Raw genomic sequence first — 23,346 nt, forward strand, 5'->3', positions numbered from 1 at the left:
TACAGATTTTTCACTTTTGTTTTTGTCTATTGGAGCTTTATCTCTTCTAAAGGTGAGATAAGACAGTTTACTCTTAACCAAATATCTAGAACTTTTATATTTTGTTCCTTCATAAATGACAAGGTCCGGTCTTCCACTGAGAGCTGGAATGACCACTAACAAAACAAAAACCAAAATCAAAACAGGGGCTAGCAGGGAGATATATAATTTATGCAAAGAAATGGTGAAGACAAGAAAAGATAAATTCACAGAAGAAAATCTTTTATGTGTGATTCAGACTTTGACCAACATTCCTCATCCCCTCAAAACTCTTGTATCTCAATGCTCTTAAAATCTCAAAGAGCACACTAGTTACCACAAACCTATCAAACTTCCCTAAGGCTTCCAAAAAAGCACTAGGCTATTGTAGTGATTTTGTTAGTGCTGAGGACCAGCTTTCATTAAAAGCCACTGGAGAACTATGATTTTAGAGGCTGGCTGTGCTTTTTAAACTCTAAGCCTTGCCTTCAAAGTACCTCTTGTAGGAAGGATCCCATGTCAGAATAATCTACTCTCCCAGCCCCCCAAAACATAGCAACAAGACCCTCCCCTCCAAAATCAGACTTTCCATTAATAAATAAGGAATCTCAGATTCCACAACACAAAAACACACATGTTCAAAGTGCAAATTTCTGCCATTAGCCTGGGACTTTTCTCACTGACATAGTGCCCTATCTTACAGCCAGAAAGACTGTACGAAGGGCAGTCCCCTCTCTTGGGAGCCTGCTTCCAAGCAAGTGAGCACCATTAAGAGCATTATGGAGGTTCAGGAGTGGGGGGAACTGAGGTGTTGGGATCCATTGAAAGGGAGAAAGGTGGTTCCATGTATCCTTCCTTCCCCAAACCCAGTGAGTAATAGAAGAGGGGTGAGAGATGTGTGCTGTTTTAACAGCATCCTGCCAAGGGGCCCTAAAGTGCCAAGTTAAACTGCCAGCTTCTAGGAAATAGAATTATATAATATTTGAGGATTAAGTGTTGGTTGTTGCAGTGGGGAGAAGCCAGAGCCATAGGGCAGTAGTAAAGGAGAAAAGATTTAGATGATAGTAATATACTATTATGAGTTCAAAGCTGATCCAGAGCACATTAGAGTTATTGGTTGGGAAAAGGAGATCTGCCAATGAGCAGGAACTCTGCTGCTGGCTGGAACCTATTATGTTGATTTTTCATCAACCTTTCTGGTAAAGGCTACATCAATATTTTAAGGATGAGGAGAGGGAGTTCAGGGAATGGGGGTTGTTTCTCTCTGTGTGTGTATGTGTGTTGTGATCCACAATGCAAAGAGCAGGCCCTTCAGTTATTTTTTTACTAGGTTTTTAAATGCTTAAAATTTTTTTTTGTCCTTTTTATCTTTTAAATACAAAGTCTGCACTGTCCCAGTGCCCAAAGTCTTCCTTTGCACTAGGGTCCAGTAGTATCTTCAATCAGAACCTCTGTGGTAGCACCAAGTATATCCGAGTTCATGACCAGCCCTTCAGTGCCCCTATTGCTGCCACTTCCCACAAAGATCTTCCTGTCAGCCATAAGGCTTACCGGTTCTGTCCCACTGCAATATGACTTTGACATTCCTTCAGCTTCTAGCAGTATGCACTCTCCAGATGTTGAGTTTCCCAAGGGCTCAGGAAGAAGTGGAAGCCCCTGACCATCTGCAGGTTGTGTCAGGGGTTCTGGGTTAGTGCCCAAGATATTTGTGCTGGTGATGAGGGCACCGGCATTGGCTGCCAGAGCTTCTGCAATCAGCACCTCAGGGTGGCTTTTTGCTTTGTGTGCCTCTACACTGTCCTTCTTCTCAAATTTTTTGCCACAAATATTGCAAGAAAACTGGTAGAAGGAGTCTGCATCATGTTTCTTCATGTGCCAATTAAGAGATGCTTTTTGTCCACAAGTAAATCCACAGATCTCACATTGTAATGGCTTCTCGCCCGTATGAATCATTCTGTGTACTGCCAGATTGTGGGAACTCTTGAAGGCCCGAGCACAATATTCACAGATATAATCCCTCTGATCTGTATGATGCTTTGCATGACGCAAAAGTTGTTTCTGGAGCCTGAAGAGTCATCCACAGGAGGGATGGGGACATACTTTTTTTTTTTTCCAGCAAATGCTGGTATTTAATGTGGTGCTGCAAATAGCGAGGATGAGCCAGAACAGTCCCACATCCTTCCATCTCACAACGGACATATTGGATTGGAGGCTTTTTTCTCCTTTTGGGCAATCGTGGACTTTTGTCATCTTTCGCCTTCTCCCTCTCTTCCTAGGAGGCTCCTCATCTTCCCTAATTTCATTCTCTTCTTCTTTCACCTCTACTTCTACTTCCACTTTAATTTCTTTCTTTTCTTTTTCTTCTTTCACCTTTTCTGATTTTCTCCGTGGCTTTGGGGTTTCCCTTTCAAGGTGGAGCTTGTAAGTTTCATCTCTTGGGTCATCTTTGAATGGCATTTCCTCTTCACTGATTAACATTTCTTCCTCCTCCTCTTCCTCATCACTACTAATGCTACTGGGAGACTGATGTTCTTCTGGAACGTCATAATCAAGTTGATCTGTAATTGGTTCTGTCTTGCAGACAAGTTGCAATGAGCCAGTCTTGGACCTAGAGCTCCGAGTATTCTCAAGGTCTCGAAGGCGAGAGATAGAGGTCCTGCTACTACTGCTCCAGCTCCAGCTAGGTCAAGTAGCAGTAATGGATACTTCCTGAGGGAGGACAGAATCATCTTCTTTCTCTTCCTTGGGATCTTTATCAGTTATTTTTTCTATACACTGGAGTCGCGGACTCTTGCCCTGAGCAGGAGACGGGGGCTTCGCGGCCGCGGACTGATGCCCGGGACCGTCGGGAGGCCTGTTGCTGGGGCTGCTCCTCCGCCGGCGGGGATACTCGGCCTTTCTCCGGCGGGACACAGCGGCGGCGGCGGCGGCCGCAGCGCTCCGGCAGTGGTCCCGACCTTCCCTCAGCACGGGGCTGTTCGCGGTCTCTGCAGGCTTCGCCTCCGCCGCCGCGCCGGGCCGGAGCACGTCTGAAGCCGCGTCGGCCGCCGCTACCGGGCCCCCTTCCTGGTCCTGCTGCTCCGGGGATCGCGGCTCCTCAGTCTCCCCCATCATCGGGGCTCGTCCTTCCCCGACCCCTGCGTCCCAGGCGGTGGAGGCAGCGGCGCCCGCGGCCCAGCTCCCCCAGCCCCCTTCCGCTCCCAGAGCATTCCGCTCCCTCACTCTGGAGCGCCTCTCTCCCCCCGCCCCTCCGCCCATTCCGAGGGCACCCCCCCACCCGCCCCCTGCCACTCAAGCCCGCGACCGCCTACAGTTTTTTTTTTTTTTTTTTTTAACTTCCAGGCAAAGAGCATGGCAGAGAAAAAGATTGAGCCATATTTCTCATGGCAGTGTGTCTGCTTTATCTTCTTATATTTCTTTTCTATATTTATAAGATGCTCCTTTTAGCCTGGGCTAAGATTTCAATTGAAAAAATTATATGAGAATCAACCTTTTGAGATGGGGTCACTGCACATGACCTTTTCTCCAAGATATCCAACACTTTTTTCATAATCATTTACATAATTCCATAATAGTACTTTGAAGAAAACCCTCCCAACAATATATAAACTATTGTGGCTAGGTGTGTGTTATTGAGGTGGGCTCTGACATTTTGGTATAAAAAGGTTTGTTTATAAGTACACTTTAAAATTGAACTTCAGGGGTTTTTATACGACAGAAGCTAGATGTTAGATAAGGATTACTCATGGAAATTTACTAACTTGTTAAGGACCTAGGGGTCATAACCAAGTACCCCTGTAGACCTTTCAAACCTGTTCCTCAAAGTTTGCCATCAAGTATAAGTGATTTTTTTTGTACTTTGTTCTGTTAAGTGATAATGATGTTATCTGTTTCATTTGTATTTCTTTAAAAAACATTTTTATGGTTATTCTCTGCATTTGCATTTCAGATGTTATCTTCATCCCCAAATCCCTTTCCCCCTCTCCCTCTTATTTCCTCAATGAATTCTCTCTCTCTCTCTCTCTCTCTCTCTCTCTCTCTCTCTCTCTCTCTCTCTCTCCCATTTTAACATTCCCCTATACTAGGAAAGCAAGACTATCCTGGACAAAAGGCCTCTGCTCAGATTGATGCCAGAGAATGCTATTCTCTGCTACATATGCAACTGGAGCCATGAGTCTCCCCATGTGAAAGACTGGTTGGTGTTTTAGTCCCTGGGAGCCATGGTGGTTTTGGTTAGTTGATCATATTGTTATTCTCATGGGGTTGCAGCCACTTTCAGCCCTTTCAGTGCTTTCTCTAGTTCCTTCATTGGGTTCCTCCTGTTCAGTCTGATGGTTCTCTTTGAGCATCCACATCTGTATCAGCATGGCTCTAACAGAGCCTCTGAGGATGCATGTATATCAGGTTCCTGACAGTAATCACTACTTGGCATTATCAAGAGTGTTCCGGTTTAGTGCCTGCATATGGGGTGGAATCCCAAATGAGGCAGTCTCTAAAAGATCTTTTGTCAGATCCCTGCATATCTATTTGTCCCTTTATTTCTGAGATTAAGCATTTTGTTCTCCCTTCTAAGAAGGTTTGAGGCATTCACCTTCTGGCCTTCCTTCCCTTGGAGCTTCATAAGTTCTGAGAATTGTTTCTTGTGTATTCCAAGCTTTTTGGGCTAGTATCTGCTTATCAGTGAATATATACCATAAGTGATTTTTTTGTAATTGGGTTATCTCACTCTGAGTGATAGCATCAAATTCCATTTGTTTGCCTAGGAAATAAATGAAGTCATTGGTTTTAAAAGATGAGTAGAACTCCACTGTATATATGTACCACAATTCCTCTGTTGAAGGACATCTAGGTTCTAAAAGCTTCTTGCTATCATATATAAGGCTACTATGAACATGGTGGAACCTGTATTCATGTTAGGTGTTGGAGTTTCTTTTGGGTATATGCCCATAAATGGTATAGCTGAGTACTCGGTTAGTACTATGTCCAGTTTTCTGAAGAAATTCCAGGCTGATTTCTAGAGTGTTTGTACAATCTTACAATCCCACCAATAGTAGAGAAGTATTACTCTTTCTCCACATACTTATCAGAATCTGCAGTCACCTGAGTTTTTGATCTTAGCCATCCTGACTGGTGTGAGTTTGAATCTCAGAGTTGTTTTGATTTGCATTTCCATGATTACTAGTGATGTTGAGCTTTTCATTAGGTAATTCTCAGCCATTCATTACTCCTCAGTTGAGAATTCTTTATTTAGCTCTATACTCCATGTTTAATAGAATAATTTCATTCTCTAGAGTCTACCTTTTTGTGTTCTTTGTATATATTGGACACTAGACCTCTATCAGATGTAGAATTGGTAAAGGTCTTTTCCCAATATGTTGGTTTCCATTTTATCCTTTTGCCTTACAGAGGTTTTTCAATTTTATGAGGCCTCATTTGATGATTCTTTCTCTTACAGCATAAGGCACTGATGTTCTGTCCAGAAAATTTTCTTCTGTGCCTATGTGTTCTAACCTCTTTACCACATTCTGTTCTATTACTACTTGGGTTTTATCCAGCTGGATATGATCTTTGTCCAGGAAGATATTAAAGGATTGATTTGCATTCCTTTGCAACCTGACTGCCCATTGAACAAGGACCATTTTTTGAAGAGGTTATTTTTTTTTCTTTCTATTGAATGTTTCTCTTTCTTTGTGAAAGATAAGTGACCTTAGATGTGTGTGTTTATTTCTGAGTCTTTAATTCTATTCTACTGATCTATATGCCTGTCTCTGTACTAATGTCATGTGGTTTTTTCACAAGTGATTTGTAATACACCTTGAGGTCAAGGGTGGTGAGTTCCAGGAAATTCTTTTATTGTTGAGAAGGATTTTTTGCTATTCTCAGTCTTTTATTACTAAAAATCAACTTGCAAGTTGCTATTTCTAACTCTATGAAGAATTGGGTTGGTATTTTAATAGGGATTGCATTGAACCTGTAGAACTTTTATGCAAGATTGCCATTTTTACTATGATGATCCTTCCAATCAATGAGCACATGAGAACTTTTCACCTTCTGAGTTCTTCAATTTCCTTCTTCAGAAACTTGAATTTCTTGTTTTACAGATCATTTACTTGCTTGCATAAGGTCACCTCAAGGTATTTCACATTTTTTGTGACTATTGTGAAGGGTGTCACATGGCTAATTTCTTTATCAGTTTGTTTATTTTCTGAGTGGAGGAAGGCTTCTGATTTGGCTGAGATAATTTTATATCCAGCCACGTTGTTGAAGTTGCTTAGCAGTTGTAAACATTTTATTGTGGAATTTTCAGGGATCACTTAATTATACTATCATATTGTGTGCAAATAGTGATATTTGAATTTTTCCTTTCAATTGTATCACTATGTACTTTTTATTCCCTATCTGATTGCTCTGGCTAGTACTTTTACTACTATATTGAAAAGGTAGGGAAAGAGTGGGCAGTCTTGTCTAGTCTTGATTTCAGTGGGAATGCTTCAATTTCTCACCATTTAGTTTGATGTAGGCTACTAGTTTGCTGTATATTGCTTTACTATGTTTAAGTATGAACCTTGAATTTTTGATCATTACAAGTTTTTAACAAAAACAAAAAAGAGCTTACATACACATAGAAGATGAACAATGCTCTACACAATGATAACTTTGTCAAGGAAGAAATAAAGAAAGAAATCAAACATATTTTAGAATTATCAAAAATAAAGTCACACCATACCCAAACTTATGGGATACAATAAAATTAGTGCTAAGAGAAAAACTCATAGCTCTGAAAACCTCCAAAAAGAAACTGGAGAGAGCATACACTAACAGCTTGATGACACACTAGAAAGCTCTAGAACCAAAAGAAGCAGATACACCCAAGAGGAAGAGATTACAGGAAATTAACAAATTCAGAGCTGAAGTCAACCAAATTTAAATACAAAGAACTATAGAAAGAATCAACAAAACCAAGAGCTGGTTCTTTGAGAAAATCAACAAGATGGATAAACCATTAACCAGACTAATGGGAGACAACATAGAGAGTATCAAAATTAAGAAAATCAGAAAAGAAAGGAGGATACAATACAACAGAAACTGAGAAAATTAAAAAAAAATAATCAGATCCTACTACAAAGACTATACTAAAGAAAACTGGAAAGTTTAGAGTAAATGGACAATTTTCTAGACACATACCAACTATCAAAGTTAAATCAGGAACATGTAAATTTTAGAAACCACCCTATATCCTCTAAAGAAATAGAAGCAACCATCAAAAGCCTCCCAACCAAATAAAAGACCAGATAGGTTTAGTGCAAAATTCTATCAGAAATTCATAGAAGACCTAATCCCAATACTGTCCACATTATTCCACAAAATAAAAACAGAAGGAATACTACCAAACTCATTCTTCTATTTCACAATTAAGCTCATTACTAATCCACACCTAGACCTTAGAAAAATAGAGAACTTTAGACCAACTTCCATCATGAACATTGATTCAAAAATACTGAATAAAATCTTGCAAACCAAATCAAGACACATATGAACAATATTTCCTCATAATAAAGTAGACTTCATCTCGGAGTTGCAAGTATGTTTCAGTATACAGAAATCTATCAATGTAATCCAGTGTATAAACAAAATCAAAGAAAAAACACATGATCATCTCTTTAGATATTAAGAATGCATTTGAACCCTTCATGTTATCTGTTTCATTCGTAACTGATTCTTTGAAACTCAATTTTTAAAAATTGTAATACCTGAATGATTTTGTATTTTCTTACTCTAGATGATTATGAAAGTTATTCTTTTAGCTGCTTCCATGGACACATCTTTTAGAATTGTAATACCTGTTTATCTTGCATAAAATCCTGTTTGAAATAAGCAAAATACACTCAAACTGACTCTGTATTTGCTTCTGTTTTTCACAGGTGAATCTTTACCATACTAGTCTTCTAAAACCCATGTCCCAGGGAAATCCATATCTGGCTGGGGTAGTCCAAGGAAGTTAGTGCCCAAGGACAGGCTTTGAGGCAGGTCAGCTTTCTCTCTTCTTTTCTTAACACAATATTTTTCAGGTAAGGATAGGACCTTGTCAGAACACTGCAGACTTCTTGATAGAGACACATCAAGTTAAGATGAGAGAATGGTAAGGATCATGCGGCATTCACAGTCTAAAAACAGAGGCCTGTTACGGACAGTATCTCGTTATTTCTTAGAAAGAAGTGGTGTGAAAACCTCAAAGAAGCATGGACACATATTTATGACTTTGTACTTATGTCAGTCCATGATTTCCCAGAGGAAGAAAGCCTGTTTGTAGAAAATGGGAAAAGGGTACAATAAGAGATGAGGAAGTTTTATCAAAGCCATGTTCCTAACAGATATGTGTTCAAGCATTTACATTATGGGTACAAATCAAAGACCTTCTTTTTGTAAAACCAGAAATAGTATTTTTGAAAAACAAGTGCCTTCAGAGGTAGCTCCGCTGAGGACAGAAACTAAGTCATATAGTGGTTTCTCATCTGCAGCTAACTTTCTCATGGTACAGCCAAGGGATGATTGGCAAAGTGATGAGAAACATTAAGAACTGTATAATGAAGCCGAGGAGTATGATGATATTGAAGGAAGGAATCATTTTTATGATAAAAATTCTCCTAGGACAGAAATAGAAATAGATGAGGACATTTTTGCTTTGGCTACTGTTTCTCCTCCTTTCAAAACAAATCCAGCCAAGTTTAAAAGAAAGTACCAATTAATAGGAGATTTTTAGGAGATGTAAGAGAATCTAGGCAAAAGGGTGATTTGGATTTTTTGTCTTACAGTAAATGTTCTGGAGGGAGCAACATCCCATTGAAAACCTCTTCCTCTGAAAACTCTTAAAGAACTGCACATTCTGTTAAGAGCATTAGGATGAACTCCACACACTTTGCAGATTATGGAAATTTTAGGCAGCATGTGGATAACTTGTTATGATTGGCATTAGACTACAAAGTCCACTATTAACCCAGGAATCTTTGTAGTATGGAGGACTTAATATGAGGGTAGTCAAGATTAAAAATTATGCCTGCAAAATAAAAATGAATAAACCTAGGATGTCAATGCTCTTGGGTACAGAGGGCTAGGCCTCCCCTAAAGCACAAGTAGGTCTAAAACAAGAAGTACTGGAAGAAGAATACAAGATAGCTGTAGCTGCTTGGAAAAGGCATCCTGCTGGTGGTAAGACAACTGGATTAGCAGGAATTAAACAAAAAAAGAACCATATAAAATTTCATTGCTAGATTGATTGCAAGAAGGATTAGCCAGGATGGTTCCTCCCTCTGATGGTTAGTACAAGCTAGTAAAACAACTTGAATGGAAAAATGTCGATACTCTCTGCCAGGAACTAATTAGACTAATCAGAAAAAGAGAGGCTCTGCAAGGCTATGTCAAATCATGTATAGACACCTCACTAGCAGTTCTTTAGGGTATGACCTATGCTGCTGTGATGTAAGGGCAATATTTATATGTCTTTATACGTCTATGTTTAGAACTTGAAAAAATAGAAAGAAAAAAAAGGCTTATGCTTTTATTGTGGTAAGCCAGGACATATGAACCATGAGTGTAAAAGTGAAGAGCAGACCTCAAGGATTAAAGATAAGAAAAAACATCCTCTGAAATTATGTTCTATGGGTAGAAAGAAAAAGCATTGGAGAAATTGATGTAAATCCAAGTTTCATAAGGATGGAAACCCTCGGAAAGGTGAGGAGAGTAAAAAACAGTGTGAAGATCATGTTCTTTGCCCTAAAACAACAGCAACAAAAACATAAGAGTAAAGAGACAGGAAAGGTAAAAGGAAACTGAATTCTCTGGCCCCCAACTTCAATATTTTACATTTACCTAGGGCAATACCAGAAAGTTCAAGGTTAGATTTGCAGTAGATAAAGATTATATACTCTCTCTTTTTGAGGGAATGAAATTAGAGATACAGAAGTAAAAAAAAAAATTACCTGGCACCATTGGTATTAAAATCAGAAGAATATCAAATTATAAGAAAAAATTTAAATTATTTCCTGGAGAAATTGATTCAAGCTTCCAGAAAGAGGTAAAAATAATGATCAGACCATTAAATGAACAATATGACGGCCTTCAGGACTTGCCACCTTCCAAGAGAACTGAGCACCCAGACAGGAGGGAATGCTCTTCCTACTGAGCCAATGGTTGAGCCCACACTGTCTCTCCACTGATCATCTAAGGAGAGACCTTCGGGAACTCTCAGAATGCAGGGTTTGCAGTACATCTGGAATCAAATTGGTTCAGCCTCTACCTGAGCCCAGAGCCACAGACAGATCAGGCACACTGCCTCAGGACTTGTAGCCTCTAAGCAGAAAACTATGCACCCAGAGGAGACATAGAAGCACTATCCTTACTGAGCCCATTGGTGAACCGACACTGCCTCTCCACTGATTATCTGGGAGAGACCTCTGGAACTCTTAGGGAACAGGTTTAATGCTACTGCTTGAGTCTATGCCCTTCTGGCCTCCGTCTGCACCCAGAGCTAGAGCCTGCCCATCACTTTTGGAACTTAGAGACTGCCCATAGAGAGGTGGACACCCAGGACCAATCTTCCTCTGGAGCCCATGGCCCACAGAAACACAGGAAAGACAACCTCCATTCAGAGACAACAAGAACAAATAACATCAAAGAAAAGAAGTTATCAAGAGGCAAGCTCAAGTATCTAAGCAACAGAAACTAAGATTACCTTGCAACATCAGAACCCAGCTCTCTCATCACATCAAGCAGTATATATGCCAAACACACCAGAAAAACAAGATTTGGACTTAAAATCATGCCTCATGCTGATTATAGAGGGCCTAGAGAAGTACATGAATAACTCCCTTAAGGAAATACAGAACACAAATAAATAAGTACAGGCCTTTAGAAACACACACACACACACACACACACACACACACACACACACACACACACACACACAAACACTCACACACACAAAAAAAGCAAGCAAACAGATGAAGAAACTAAACAAAAACATCCAGGATCTAAAATCAGAAATGGAAACAATAAAGAAAACACAAAGAAAGACAAACCTGGAGATAGAAAATGTAGGAAAGAGGCCAGGAGTCACATAGATGCAAGCATCACAAAGTAATACAAGAGATGGAAGAAAGAATTTAAGGGGCAGAAGATAACATAGAAGGCATTGATACAACATTTGGAGAAAATTGAAAAGCTCATAAACCCCCAAAATCCTGGAAATTCAGGACACAATGAGAAGATCAAACCTGAGGTTAATAGGTGTAGAAGAAATTGAAGGCTTCCAACTGAAGGGATCATTAAATATCTTCAAAAAATTATAGTAGAAAACTTTCCTAACTTAAAAATGTGATAACCATAAGCATGCAAAACAACCTACAAAACTCCAAATAGTTTGGACCAGGAAAGAAATTCCTCCCAAAACATAATAGTCAAAACACCAAATGTTCAAATCCAAGAAAGTTTACTAAAAGCAGTACAGGGAAATGGACAAGTAACACATAAAGGCAGACTGGTAAGAATTGCACCAGAATTCTCAACAGAAACCAGGGAAGGTAGAAGATCCATAAAGACCTGAATTGGAGACACATGCCAGCCCTGGTTAATATAGCCAGAAATTTCTCATTTACTCTAGATGGAGAAATCAATCTATTCTACGACAAGACCAAATTTACACAATATCTGTCCATAAAAGCACTCTTACAAAGCCCTCAGAACAAGGAGGCAAACTACACCCTAGGAAAGCAAGAAAATAATCCTCTTCGAATAATACCAAAAAAATGCACACAAACATAATTCTACCTCTATCAACCAAAAACCAGGAAAAATAATAATTATTTCTTAATATCTCTTAACATCATTGAACTCAATTCCCCAATATAAAGGCATAGACTATTAGACTGGATACATAAACACAACCCAGAATTTTGATGAACACAAAAAACTTATCTCAGCATCAAAGACAAGTAGTACCTTAGAGTAAAATATTGGAAAAAAATTCCAAGCAAATGGCATTAAGAAACAAGCTGGAGTAGCCATCCTAATATTGACTAAAATAGACTTTTTACTCATCAAACGTTAAATCTCCCAGGATGAATATCTATGCCTCAAATACAAGATAACTCACAATCATAAAAGCAACTCAACTAAACTCAAAAATATATTTAAACATACACAATAAAAATGGCAGACTTCAACACCCCACTCTCATCTATGTACAAATCATGGAAGCAGAAAATGAACAGAGACAGAGTGAAAATAACAGAAATTATGTACCAAATGAATTTAACAGACAACTATAAAACATTTTATCCTAAAACAAAAGAATATAACTTTTTCTCATCACCTCACAACACTTACTACAAAATTGACCAAATAGTCACAAAATGGGTCTCAACAAATAAAAGAACATGGAAATAATCCCATGTGTCCTAACAAATTATTATGTATTATGGCTGGTCTTCAATAACAACAAAAACAACAGAAAACCCAAAAACACAAGGAAAGTGTACAATGCTCTACTCAATGATATTTTAGTCAAGGAAAAAATAAAGAAAGAAATCAAAGCATTTTTAGAATTTAATGAAAATGAAGGCACAACATACAGAAACTTATGGGATACAATTAAAGCAGTGCTAAGAAGAAAACACATAGCTCTGAGTACCTCTAAAATGAAACGGTAGAGAGCATACACTAATAACTTGACAGCACATCTGGAGGCTCTAGATAAAAAATAAGCAGATACCACCAAGAAGGAGAATACAAGAGGAAGTAATCAACCTCAGAGCTCAGTCCTAAACCACATGTCAAAATGATCATTCATTATGATCAGTTAGGCTTTATCCTAGGGTTGCAGGAATTGTTGAATATATAAAATTCTATCAACATTATCTACTATATAAAAATCAATGAAAAATAATCACATGACCATCTCTTTAAATTATGAGAAAGCATCTGATAGAATTCAACACCCCTTCATATTAAAAGTCTTGGAAATATTAAGAATTCAAGGCTCACACTTAAACATAATTAAAGTAATATACAGCAAACAGTAGCGAACATCAAACTTAATGATGTAATTCTTGAAGCAATCCCATTAGAATCACAATCTAGACAATGATACCCACTCTCTCCCTATCTATTCAGTATTATACTGGAAGTACTAGCAAGAGCAATCAGACAGCAAAAAGAGGTCAAAGGAAACATATTGGAAAGGAAGAAAACAAAATATCAGTTTTTCAGATGATATGATAATATACTTAAGTGACCTGAAAATTCCACCAGAGAACTAATAAACAACTGAAGCATAGTGGCTGGATATAAAACTAACTCGGCCAAATTAGTAGCCTTCCTCTATTCAAGGAATAAACAAGCTGAGAAAGAAATTAGCCAGGTGATACCCTTCACAATAATAAGAAAAGAATATAAAATAACTTGGGGTGACATTAACCATGCAAGTGAATGATCTGTAGGACAAGAACTTCAAGTCTCTGAGAAAAGAAATTGAAGAAGACCTCAGAAGTTGGAAAAATCTCCCATGCTCATGGATTGGAAGGATCAGCATAGTAAAAATGGCCATCTTTCCTAAAGCAATCTACAAATTCAATGCAATTCTCATCAAAATACAAACTCAATTTTTTATAGAGTTAGAAAGAGAAGTTTTTAAACTTTATTTTAAAAAACAAAGATAAAAGAAAAAAATTTTAAACATTTTTGCATAAATATATACAAATACATTTTTGTCAGTGCTTGGCTTTTTTTTCTTTTTCTTTTTTTAACGTTTGATACTCTGCATTAAGGTCTTACTAGTTACAATGAGCAAAAAGTACATGTAAAACAGGATGTAACCTGGAATTAGTCAATGTTTTCTTGGTGTGTAAGGATTGAGCATAATGTTTTGTTTTTTTGTTTTCTTTTCTTTTTTTCTTGAGTTTCACACAGTCTCTTTTCACAGTTATTTGTAATAATAAAAAATTCAGGATAGGAAAAACAATTTTCAATTAAAAAAAAAAACTTCAGGGTAACTCACCATTTCTGATCTCAAAGTTTTTACATATCACTTGTGGTAAGAACTGCATGATATTGGTACAAAGGCAGGCCTGTAGGTCAATAGAATAGAATTGAAGACCCAGAAATTAGCCCACACACCTAAGGTCACTTTGACAAAGGAACATAAACATCCAATAGAAAAAAAAAGACAGCCTCTTCAACAAATGGCTTGGTTCAACTGGCAGTCAGAATGCAGAGGAATTCAAATCAAACCTTTTTTACCATTTTGGACAAAGCTCAAGTCCAAGTGGATCAAAGACCTTCATGTAAAACCAGGTCCACTGAAAATAATAGAACAGAATGCAGGGATGAGCTGAGAATAAATAGGCAGAATGGAAATTTTTCTAAAAAGAACATCAATGGTGTATGTTGTATGATCAAGAAAAAACAGATGGGACCTCATGAAATTCCAAATGTTTTATAAGGCAAAGGACTCTGTCAAAGGGATAAAATGGCAACCAACCAATTGGCAAAAGATCTTTACCAATCCTTCATCTGATAGAGGGCAATTATCTAATCTATACAAAGATGTTAGAATCTAGAGAATCAAATAATCCTATTAAAATGGGGTACAGAGTTAGACAATAAATTCTCAATAGAGGAATAGTGAATGGCTTAGAAGCAACAAAAGAAATGTTCAACATCCCTAGTCATCAGAGAAATGCAAATTAAAACAACCCAGAGTCTCCAGTTCACAGGAGGCAGAATGGCTAAGATCAAAATTCAGATGATAGCAGATGCTGGCAAGGATGTGGAGAATGAGTAACTCTCTTCCATTGTTGGTGAGGTTGCAAGCTGGTACAAATTCTCTAGAAGTGAGTCTGGAAGTTCCTCATACAATTGGACATAGGACCTGATGACCCACCTATACCTCTTCTGCGAGTATAACTTAAAGAGAAGAAAAGCCAGGAAATCAATGCATCAGTCCTTCTTAGAAGGGAGAACAAAACACTCACTGGAGGAAATAACGGGACAAATAGAAGAGTGGTCAATGGAGAAAAGTTCTTTCAGAGACAACCTCATATGATGATTCATCTCATATGTAGCCACTAAACCAACACACTACTCCTGATACTGAAGAGTGTTTACCACCAGGAACTTTTTATGGAATCCTTCTGACAGGCCCTGCCAGAACCATACTGAATCAGAGAATGATTCTTGCAGCTAAACATGTGACTGAATACAGGGACACCAATGAAGGAATTAGAAAAAGGATTGAAGGAGCTGAAAGTGTTTGCAACCGCATGAGAAAAACAAGATTATTAACTAACAAAAACCACCACAGCTCCCAGGGGCTAGAACACCACCCAAAGAGTTCTTGTGGAGAGACCCATGGCTCCAGGTGTAAATGAAGCAAAGGATATTATTTTCTGGCATCAGTAAGAGGAGAGAACTTCATTATGACAGAGGAACACATACACAGATGATCTGTCTAAGGAAATCTGTTTCTTTCAGGTAACCCGTCCAGAGAGGCAGCACCTTCCTTTAAATTGGAGAAATTAAGTTCTCCGCAACTACCAGGCTGACTTGGCCACTAGCACAAGCCCAGACTTGATAAAGAGAGAAGAAGTATTATCACAAGTCACCAGGACTGCTGAGTAGGATGCCTGAAATAGAAAACCCCAGAGCTTCATTTATAAGAACTCTTCCAAAGTGGAGATTAGAAAACAAAACTTGACAAATTGGATGTGGCAACATTTTCAAAATTATAAGTTCCCGGATCTCCTCTATTTGAAGATTACTTAGACATGACTGCTGTAATTGGTGGGAAAGTCACAGATTGTGTTACCCAAACACACTGCATTAAGTACTTTTAGCAAAGACATTATAAATTGTAGCAAATTTTACCAAAATAATTAAGTAATTAAGTAAGAAAGTAAGTAAGTAAATAAATAAATAAATACATAAATGAAACCAAGGTTTGAGGCTTTACAAAGAAAAGAAACAACATAATTCCATAATAATCAATGGGTAGCTTAGATAATACTACTTCTTTATATACATCTAACTACCCAATTAAAACTAAAACAAACTACTTGGAAAAAGTGGGTTTGGCTTCATAGAAGTGGCAGCTTGGACTCAGGAAATTACTGAACAAAGACCTTTACAAATGATAAGAGTAGAGGGAAAATAATCAGGATTATTGGACACAGGAGCAGAAAGAACCTGCATTGCAGTAAAGGACTGGCATGGGACATGTCCTATACTTTATACCACCTCTACTTGAGTGCGATTTGGTATAGCTTCTAATGCAGTTCAAGGTTCAAAGATTGTAACATTGGGATGTGAAGGCAAAGTGGGTACTTTTCAAACTTATATTTGTTTTTCTTTGCCATTTTCCTTATGAGTAAAAGATACCTTGTGGAAAAAGAAAGCAAAATTAACCACAGAAAAATATGGAATGATCAGCATTTTTATAGGGATCACTTATGAGTTGATAGCAGATAAAATTTCATGTATCATAGGTGAGCCTTTTTGGCTAAATCCATGCCCCCTAACTCAAGAAAAAGATACAGAATATGAAACAATTGGTAGAAGAACAGCCTCCATTAGGACATATTGAAGAATCTAGTAATCCATGGAATATGCCTGTTTTTGTTATAAAGAAGAAATCAAATAAGTGGAGACTTTTACAAGATCTTAGGGCTGTTAATAAGACAATTCATGATATGGGGGCTTTACAGCCAGGACTTCCATCCCCAGTGACTGTTCCAGAGAATTATTATCTTATAGTTATGCATTTAAAGGTTTGTTTTTTCATAGTGAAACTACAACAAGAAGAAACACAGAGGTTTGCCTTCACCGTTCCTTGTCTTAATTTTCAACAGGTATCAATAGAATCTTCTCCCCCAAGGTATAAAATATAGTCCCACTAATTGTCAGAAATTTGTGGATCAGGTTTAAAGATCTATTAGGGTTAAATATAAAGAGACGTTTATACCGCTTTATATAGATGATATTTTAATAGCAGAAAAATGCTTTAACTGAATTAATTTTGAAAAATATTATTGAGGTATTGACTCAACCTCAACTTATTATCACTCCAGATAAAATCCAAAATGATAAACCAATAATCTATTTGGAAAGTACTATTCATAATGGATATATCATATCTAAAAATTTCAACTTAGGATTGGTAAAATAAAAACACATAATGATTTTCAGAAATTCTTGGGAAATATTAATTGGATTAGATCTTACTTAAAGATTACCACAGGACAACTGCATCTTTTATTTGAAATTCTTAAGGAGACCCTGAATCCAAATCTGAAAGACAGCTTACAAAAGGAGCATTAGAACAATTAGAATTGACAGAACAAAAGATTAAAATGCAAATTAAAGCAAATAAATTATCTAAAAACATGGTTTCTTAATTTACTTAAAACATTCTATACCTCTACTGCATTTCTGTGACAAGAATGTATATTAGGATGGATTTATCTCCCTAATGCTCAAATAAAAATAGTGTCTTCTTATCATTTCAGTTGTAGCCAATTAATTATTAAAGGAAGGTTGAGATCAAGAGAATTATTTGACAAAGAAATGCAGAAATCATAATTCCCTATAATAAGGAACAAATGGAGTGTTTACTTCAAATTGCGGATGATTGGGGAATTGCAGTAGCTCATTTTATGGGAAATATTAGATATTTTTTTCTTTTAAAATAGAGTTGGAACCTATTTTCAATGCTCTTTTGCTATTTACAGATGTGTCATTCAATGGAACTTCAGCTATTTCTATAAAATATAGACCTGTGATTATTAGAAGAGCAAAAGAAATTTCTGCAGAGCAAGCAGGAAGTATTGCATTTATTACTGTCCTTGAATATATATCTGAAGTGTTTAACCTTTATACAATTCAAAATATGTGGTTCTTTTGTTTCCTGATACAGAGACAGCTCTTATAGCTGCAAGTTCATACATAAAATCACACTTTCTTCAATTTCAAAATATGATTCAATCAAGAAAAAGAAAAAAAAATATACCACATATTAGAGGACATACTAGCCTGCCAGGTCCATTGGCTTTAGGAAATGTTGCAGTAGATTTATTAACAAAGCAACCCTTGATTTCTAGACTGGCTAAACAAGCATTAGAATATCATGCGTTATATCATCAGAATGCATTGGTCTTGAGAAGGTTTTTAATCTAACAAGAGAACATCCTAGGCAGATTGTGAAGGACTGTAAACATTGTCCTGGTATATATCATCCATTAAAAAATGGGAGTTAATCCAAAAGGTCTTAAGTTCATTTTGGCAAATAAATGTAATTCATACCCCAAAATTTGGAAAGTTGGCCTATGTTCATGTTACTGTAGATACTTATTCTTATGTGGATATGGCCTCTGCATGAATGAGTGAGGTTGTGAAAGATGTCACACAGCATCTTACCATATGCTTATCCTCATTAGGTGTTCCAAGAGTATTATAATTGATCATGCTCCAACTTATACTTCTTGAGATTTTGCAAAGTTTTGCATTCAGTGAGGTATAGAACACACAATTGGAACTCCATACAACCCCAGGGTCAGGCTATCATAGAAAGGATTCATCAAAATTTTAAAATACAACTTCAAAGATTAAAACCTCATCAATTGTTAAGCCAGGCTTCATTTACTATTAATCGTTTGAATACAGATGACAAAGAGTTTACTCACATGCAAACGAATTGGGTTCCTCTACAACAAACTCTTACTCCTTAGTATGTGGAAAGATCTTTTGACAGGCGTATGAAAAGGGCCAGATGTATTATCACCTTGGGAAGATGGTATGCATGTGATATTCAACAGAATACAGAAATCCAAATCTGGATTCCAGAGAGACTCATTCTACCTTTCCACCAAAGACCCTCTATTGAGAACCCAGAAAAGAAGGAAGAAACAGAAGTTAAAAGAAGCAATAAAGAAAATGAGGAGGCTTGAGCTCTCTTTTTTACAGGAGTCTTCAAACCTACCTGCATTTTTGTCAATCATTTTTTTTCCTTGACCAAATTATCATTGAGTAGATTTATTCAGTTTCCATGTGTATGTGGGCTTTCTGTTGTTGTTGTTACTAAAGATCAGCCTTAGTACATGGTGATCTGATAAGATTCATAGGAATATTTCAATCTCCTTACATCTATTTAGGCCTCTTATGTGACCAACTATATAATCAATTTAGGTGAAGGTACAATGAAATGCTGATAAGAATGTATGTTCTTTTGTTTTAGGACAAAATGTTCTGTATATATGTTCTACATCCACTTGGTTCATAATTTCTGTTATTTTCTACTATGTCCTTTTTTAGTTTCTGTTTCCATGATCTGTTCTTTACTGAAAGTGGTGTGTAAAAGCCTATCACTATTATTGTGTTAGGTTCAATGTGTGCTTTGAGCTTAATAAAGTTTCTTTTACGAATGTGGGTGCCCTTGCATTTGGAGTGAATATGTTCAGAACTGAGAATTCATTTTGCTCGATTTTATGATGGGTATAAAGTATCCTTCCTTATAATTTTTGATAAATACAATGTCTAATATACATACATACATATATATAATTTAAATTGATATATATATATATATATGTATATATATATATATATATATATATATATATATATATATATATATACATGTGTGTGTGTGCTAGAGTAGAGATTGTATCCAGTTTTTCATGTTTGCACAATAGAACTTTAGCAAACAATATTCATAACTATCAACTCCCATTGCACTTTCTATGCTTCTTTTGATGTGAACCAGAAAGATGTGTTAGGATAATATTTTCTTACCAAACTTGTAAGCAAATCTGAGAACAAGTATACAAATCAAGTATAATTATTACTGAAAATATGCAAAAAGTCTAGGAATTATTTTATTGTAATTATTATTTTAAGGTGAAGCTTTATTTCAAATTAGGAATAGATACACATAAACACAAGGGATCATACAACTGTTATTTAAAGGAGAAAGTAAAAGGGAATTTCTACTAAACATCTGGAAACTGCATGTGATTGCAGGATCTTGAGAAAAGAGGGTTCTCTGAGCCAGGATGGAGACTAGAGGGAAGGAGGTGAATGCAGATGAGAAGGGGATTGCAGAATATAATGCCACAGAGCCCAAAAAGTCTGATCTCTTTAGAGAGGAATGAAGGAAAGCTCGTAAGTGGGTGGCACAGAGGCAAGTCCATTCACCACTGGGGTTGTATCAATGTCTTTTGGGTGAACAAGAGATTTCACTTTAAAGTTCTGTAAAATGGTTGTCAGTAATAGAAACAACTCCATGCGGGCCAGGTTCTCTCCAGCACAAATCCGTTTTCCTACAAAAAATGGTAAAAAAGATTACGATTTTTTCTTCTTAAATTTGCAAAACACTGTATGACACACAATTTGATGAATGAATGGTGAGTCATTGTATATGTGGTTAGATGACTGGCTAGCTGAAAGGACAACTCAACAGTTAAACAGAACAAATTTGTTTTCTAGATAACATATAATCTTGAGAATTACATTTGTTCATAATACATGTTAACAAATTGTGGCTGTTCACATTTCTAATAAAACTACCTGGAAGACTCAAGAAGAAAGATTATGTGTTTACTATCAAAATCATACACAAAGAAAAAAGATACATATCCAAAGTTAGTCCATACACTGCAAATTTATACTCAATATCCATTACTCTCAGATTGAACAAAGAAGGTCAGGGTTCTCAGCGATCATTGCAGGACATCCTGGCACAAATACAATGTCTCCCTCACACAATAATGATCTTTCATTTTTCAGGATTCAGACCACATAGAAATGTCCTGATGTAATGCTTCCTTATTGATATGTAGTTTTTTCTTATAGTTCTCTAATATCCATGTGAAACAATTAAAAAGCCAATTATTAAAATGCTCATATATTTTGTAAAAATTAAGGTTTCAGCAAGATATTTTCTAATATATTCTCAATAATCCAGAAATCTGAGAGATTTTCTCATTGTCCTGTCCATTGGCAGTGTAACAAGTAGTATTCATTCATGTAATTACCAAGTGTCCTTGAGGCACTCTGGTGATGATTTTCTATATTTTTGAGACTTGTTATTGCCAAACTGTGCATGAAGGTGAGAGACACAGCAAAGGAAACATGAATTTAAATTCTGATGTATTTCATCATTTCTATTGTGAGAGAGTAAAGTGTAAATGAAGTTTGTATTCTAGGATTAACACTAAGAAGTGGGTAAGCATGCTGCTGATGATGGTTAAACTGCAACTTTACCCACAATTCAGAGCCACTGTTAAGTCTCCACAGGTTTTCATGTCACTGAAACCATGGAAATGAGTCTCTATTACCTGTCGAGAAAGGCATGAAGTAGTCACTTTTCTTAAAGTCTCCATTGGCATCTAGAAAGTGTCCAGGGTCAAACGTCTCTGGGTTGGGGAACTCCTTACTGTCATGCAGCACTGATGTCAGTGATGTTATTACTGTTGTTCCCTGGAACAACACACAAAAGGAAACCAAGTTATAAAAATTCCTAGAGCTGAAGTATGTAGGAAAATAATTTTATTCACCATCTGCTATTTAGAAGTTTATAAGTACAAAAAACAGAAGTGTCATTTCAATATACACACTATGGAGAGGCATAGGAAGAAGTCTGCGGCCAGTGCCTTTTAGTGACATTGCACATGAGTTCTTGAAATAAAATTTCTGAATTTCTTTCCTCTTTCTACAGATTAGACTCTTACTTATCTTATCATTGACTATTCTACCTCATTACATTTGTCTCTATACTCCTCAAATAAATTGATTTCAAAAGAAATAATTCATCAAGTGTTCTAAATAATATAGTTCATTCATTGAGCATATTAGGAAGCATATGGAAGTACAAATACTACACGTTTCCCTCATGTACAACATCTACTTATTCATCCATCAATTTCTGTATTTATATGGTAGAAATGTAAAGGCAGGGCTAGGTGCCTGAGTACAGGTATGCTATCATATTTAGAATCATATCATGAACCAACAGCAGTATGAAGGGTGTTAAGTTTAGCTGATGCAACACTAGCCTAATACTAGACTCCTAACTCACGAAATCTATCTGGAGATAAGTCATTCTTATCTTTTCTTTTATTCTATTTGCCAGTTAGATGGGTCTAAAGACATAAATATAAAAAGAAAAGATTTGACCTTCTGATTTATTGCTGATTTAAGGCCTAGTGTACCCCATTCTGAGAGCATTCATATCAGGCTCATTCAAAATAATCAGAATCTGGAAAGAACCGAAATGTCCTTCAGAATATGAATGGATATAGAAATTGTGGTATATTTACACAATGAAGTATACTCAGCTATGAGAAACAATGGCTTTATGAAATTCCTAGGAAAATGGATGCATCTAGAGAATATCATCTTGAGTTAGGTAACCCAGTCACAAAAGAGCAGACATAATATGCCTCACGGATAATTGGATACTAGCTCCAGAAAGCTCTGAATATTCAAGAAACAACTCACAGACCACGTGAAGCTCAAAAGAAATAGAAACACCAAAAGTGTTAGACTCAGTCCTTCTTAGAAAAAAATAAGTGTATCATTATGTTTAATCTTTACACACCAAGAAAACTTTCACTCTTTCCATGTGACATTTTGTTTTACATGTAATTCATGCACATTGTAAATAGTCAGATTTCAATGCATACTATCAAGCCTTTAAAAATTATGTACTGACAAAAATTTAGTTTAATGTAAAATGCTTTTAAAATTGGCATATATATATATATATGATTTTTATAAATAAAGTTCATAAATGTTTTGAATATTAGCAATCAATCTTCACTGTAAAAAGTGAAAACAATATCTCAAGAAAACATTATTTGGCTCAAGAGTGAAAACTGGTACCTAACACCTGGCACTACACAAGAAGACACATTGCCACCTGGCAATTTAGTTCCATCATCTCCACATGAAATTGGTGACTGGAACACTACTAGTGTCATTTTACCCTAACTATTGAGACATAAGAGATTGTCCAGGAAATAGCATTGAACTCTTTCTGAATGGTGTTATCATTATGAAAATTTGACATTTTTCATGTGCTATCTGTATTATTACATACTCAATCAGAAGTTTTTCATTGTCGTGGATTTAACCACAAAAATTAAATAATAAAAATATAATCATATCAGGAAACATTTTCAAATAAGCTTTAAGCAGACAACTCCATTTTAATATCAAAATTCTAACAGCTTTGAGGAAGAAAAGAGTATGTACTGCGATTTCTTACTATAGAACTCATAG

At 36.5% G+C, this 23,346-nt stretch overlaps 2 protein-coding genes across 4 annotated transcripts in view; both read right to left on the reverse strand.

Annotated features, from left to right (window-relative positions):
- Positions 1-1,437: 1,437 nt before the first annotated feature.
- On the reverse strand, positions 1,438-3,132 carry LOC308417119 (E3 ubiquitin-protein ligase ZFP91-like; the record flags this gene model as incomplete). The annotated part of the gene is given in 5 exon segments (XM_080912235.1): positions 1,438-2,091; positions 2,095-2,130; positions 2,132-2,274; positions 2,277-2,703; positions 2,707-3,132. Coding segments are annotated over 5 exon segments (1,686 nt in total).
- Positions 3,133-20,202: 17,070 nt separating this feature from the next.
- Positions 20,203-23,346, reverse strand: part of LOC308417122 (cytochrome P450 2C29-like) — a gene marked incomplete at both ends in the record, with an annotated part of 36,536 nt that continues 33,392 nt past the window's right edge. For all 3 annotated transcript variants that reach the window (XM_080912247.1, XM_080912248.1, XM_080912246.1), the window contains 2 exons: positions 20,203-20,384; positions 21,402-21,543. In XM_080912247.1, coding sequence (XP_080768373.1) covers positions 20,203-20,384; positions 21,402-21,543 — 324 coding nt within the window. The remainder of the gene's footprint in view (positions 20,385-21,401; positions 21,544-23,346) is intronic.

This window comes from Micromys minutus (genome assembly GCF_963924665.1).
Source record: "Micromys minutus genome assembly, chromosome: 2".
NCBI classification, from domain to species: domain Eukaryota; kingdom Metazoa; phylum Chordata; class Mammalia; order Rodentia; family Muridae; genus Micromys; species Micromys minutus.